Source organism: Sinocyclocheilus rhinocerous, unplaced genomic scaffold, assembly GCF_001515625.1.
Source record: "Sinocyclocheilus rhinocerous isolate Xijiao unplaced genomic scaffold, SAMN03320098_v1.1 scaffold1818, whole genome shotgun sequence".
NCBI classification, from domain to species: domain Eukaryota; kingdom Metazoa; phylum Chordata; class Actinopteri; order Cypriniformes; family Cyprinidae; genus Sinocyclocheilus; species Sinocyclocheilus rhinocerous.
The window spans coordinates 133,034-135,387 of NW_015631052.1; the positions used below are offsets into that span (position 1 = coordinate 133,034).

Sequence of the window (2,354 nt, forward strand, 5' to 3'; positions counted from 1 at the left end):
ATAATATAAATAAAAATAATTATTAAATTATTAAATACTAAATTAAAAATATAATTACAATTCTAAATATAATATAAAATGTAAAATATAACAAAAAAATTATTATAATAATAATAAACTAAAATATAAAAATCTCTGGAAAAGTGCTATGAAAATTAAATTATTATTATTAATACTAAAAAAATAAAATAAAATGTGCTTCCTTGACTTACACAGAATTTTATTTATTTATTTTTGTTCAATATTGCTGAGTATGTCTTAAGATACCAAGAGACTGTTATATCTGTTTTATTCAGCAGGCTAAAATTTATGTGATGGTGTGTAAAATTTATATGAATAAAAAAATTATGTTCCACCATTTTTAAATCACCTAATGAATAATTAATAATGTCATAAAACCTGCATGCATGTTTAATAGTTACACAAGAGGCGTGTCTGCTGCTGCTGTCAGAGTCTAATAGATAGCTCATCTTCTGTCCTACAGCATCTCCGGTCTCTCCTGTCGGTTTGTATGTGACACATGAACTCGTTTACTCAGAATACGCTGTAGTTTAGATGTCCCAACCCACACAGCACACAGACAAACTGTCAACCAGTCACTCACTGTCATAACCAGCTCCCCTTACTAGCTGTCAGCAGCATCCTGTCAGTATCCTGCTCTCTGATTGGCCGACGCTGTCAGTCCGGGGTCAACTATTCATCTGCAATTAGGCTTTCAGCACCACTTTATAATAAAGGCCATAGGCAATAGTTGAGAAATACATTTGTAACAGTATTTATTACACTTTGATAATATTAGTTAATACATAAAATATAATACAAATTAAATTAAATGTATGCTTATTCAATTTATCCAGATTGATCTTTCTGTCCAACATCACAGAAAAATACATTTTACAATAAGATCCCATTAGTTGAGCAACACATTTGTAAATGTATTTATCAAACACAATTGTTCATTGTTAGCTCGTGTCAGCTCAGGTACATTAAATAAAATGAACAGAAACTTTTGATGCATTAGTAAATATTGAAACGACCATTAACTACGATTATTACATGCTTTTTTTCATTGACAGGTCATGTTAACTAATACAATGTTAACAACGGCAATCTTATTGTCAAGCACTACCTGTTTTTCTGGTCACAAAATAAATTAATCTCAGTATTTCAGCTCCGTTTGATAAGTTTTTTGTTGATTAGTCACGTAATGAGCAAGATAATCAGGTACAATCATTATCGGCCAAAGACACGGATCAGCCCGTCATGCATTATTTCGCAATAACGCCAGTTTTACGGTACTTTATCCCTAATAAAACATCCAGCTGACTCAATGATCTGTGTGTGTGTGTGTGTGTGTGTGTGTGTGTGAGATACGGCCCTGCCCTGTCATAAAGATAAATCACACACTCCACATAATCACACAAATCCAGTCAACTCACAGCTAAAATGCATAAACAGCAGTCTGTTTCTACTCTAAAACGCCTTTAGACAGATCTGTCATTCATTCAGGTGTGTGTCTGTGATCTAATGACCCATAATAATGCTCTTGCTACAGGTATAAACATCATATGAGAGCGAACAGAAACAAGATCTGATGGAAACTCACTGCCCGGCCTTGACAGGACTGTATTCCTTCTTCTTAAACATCCCGCGTGCTGCGTCTGCGATCCGTCTCTGCGTCTATGGGCTGTGGAGGTCCTGTCTGTCTTGTGTTATGGTTGTCTGTCACCTGCAGTGGCTCCGCCCACTGAAACAGGTGTGTCACATTCAGGCGGTTCAGACTGGACGTACCTGTTCCTGCCCTCTGAATTCCTCCAGCAAACTCTTCCTCTTCTGCACTCTCACCGTCCTCTGAAAAACCGGATCGACTGACGATCACCAAACAGCGCTCATGTGTCATAGAGCAGATAGAAATGCTGATTTTAATGCATAAACAGATTATTAGAATAGCATTAGTGTTCAAAAGTTCTTTTTTTTTAACGAACTTAATACTTTTATTTACCAAGGATGCATTAATTTGATAAAAAGTGACAGTAGAGACATTTATAATCTTACAAAAGATTGCTATTTCTGTTTTTTGGGCTTTACTTTCATCAAAGAATCCTGAAAAACGAAATATATCACAATTTCTACAAAAAAAAAAAAGAACTGTTTTCATCAAAGACATGTTTCTTGAGCACCAAATTTCTGAAGGATCATGTGACACTGAAGACTGGAGTAATGATGCTGAAAATTCAGCTTTACATCACAGGAATACATTACATTTTACTATATATTCACATAGAAAACTGTTATTGAAATTGTAAAAAAAAAAAAAAAAACAACAACATTTAACAATTTTTACTGTTTTTACT

At 34.1% G+C, this 2,354-nt stretch overlaps 1 protein-coding gene across 1 annotated transcript in view; it reads right to left on the reverse strand.

Moving 5' to 3' along the window:
- evplb (envoplakin b) overlaps nt 1-1,860 on the reverse strand; it is a 19,933-nt gene extending 18,073 nt beyond the window's left edge. Inside the window, exon 1 of the mRNA XM_016554057.1 lies at nt 1,607-1,860. Within this exon, the coding sequence (XP_016409543.1) occupies nt 1,607-1,647 (41 nt within the window). The 5' untranslated portion in view covers nt 1,648-1,860. The remainder of the gene's footprint in view (nt 1-1,606) is intronic.
- Nucleotides 1,861-2,354: the final 494 nt, after the last annotated feature.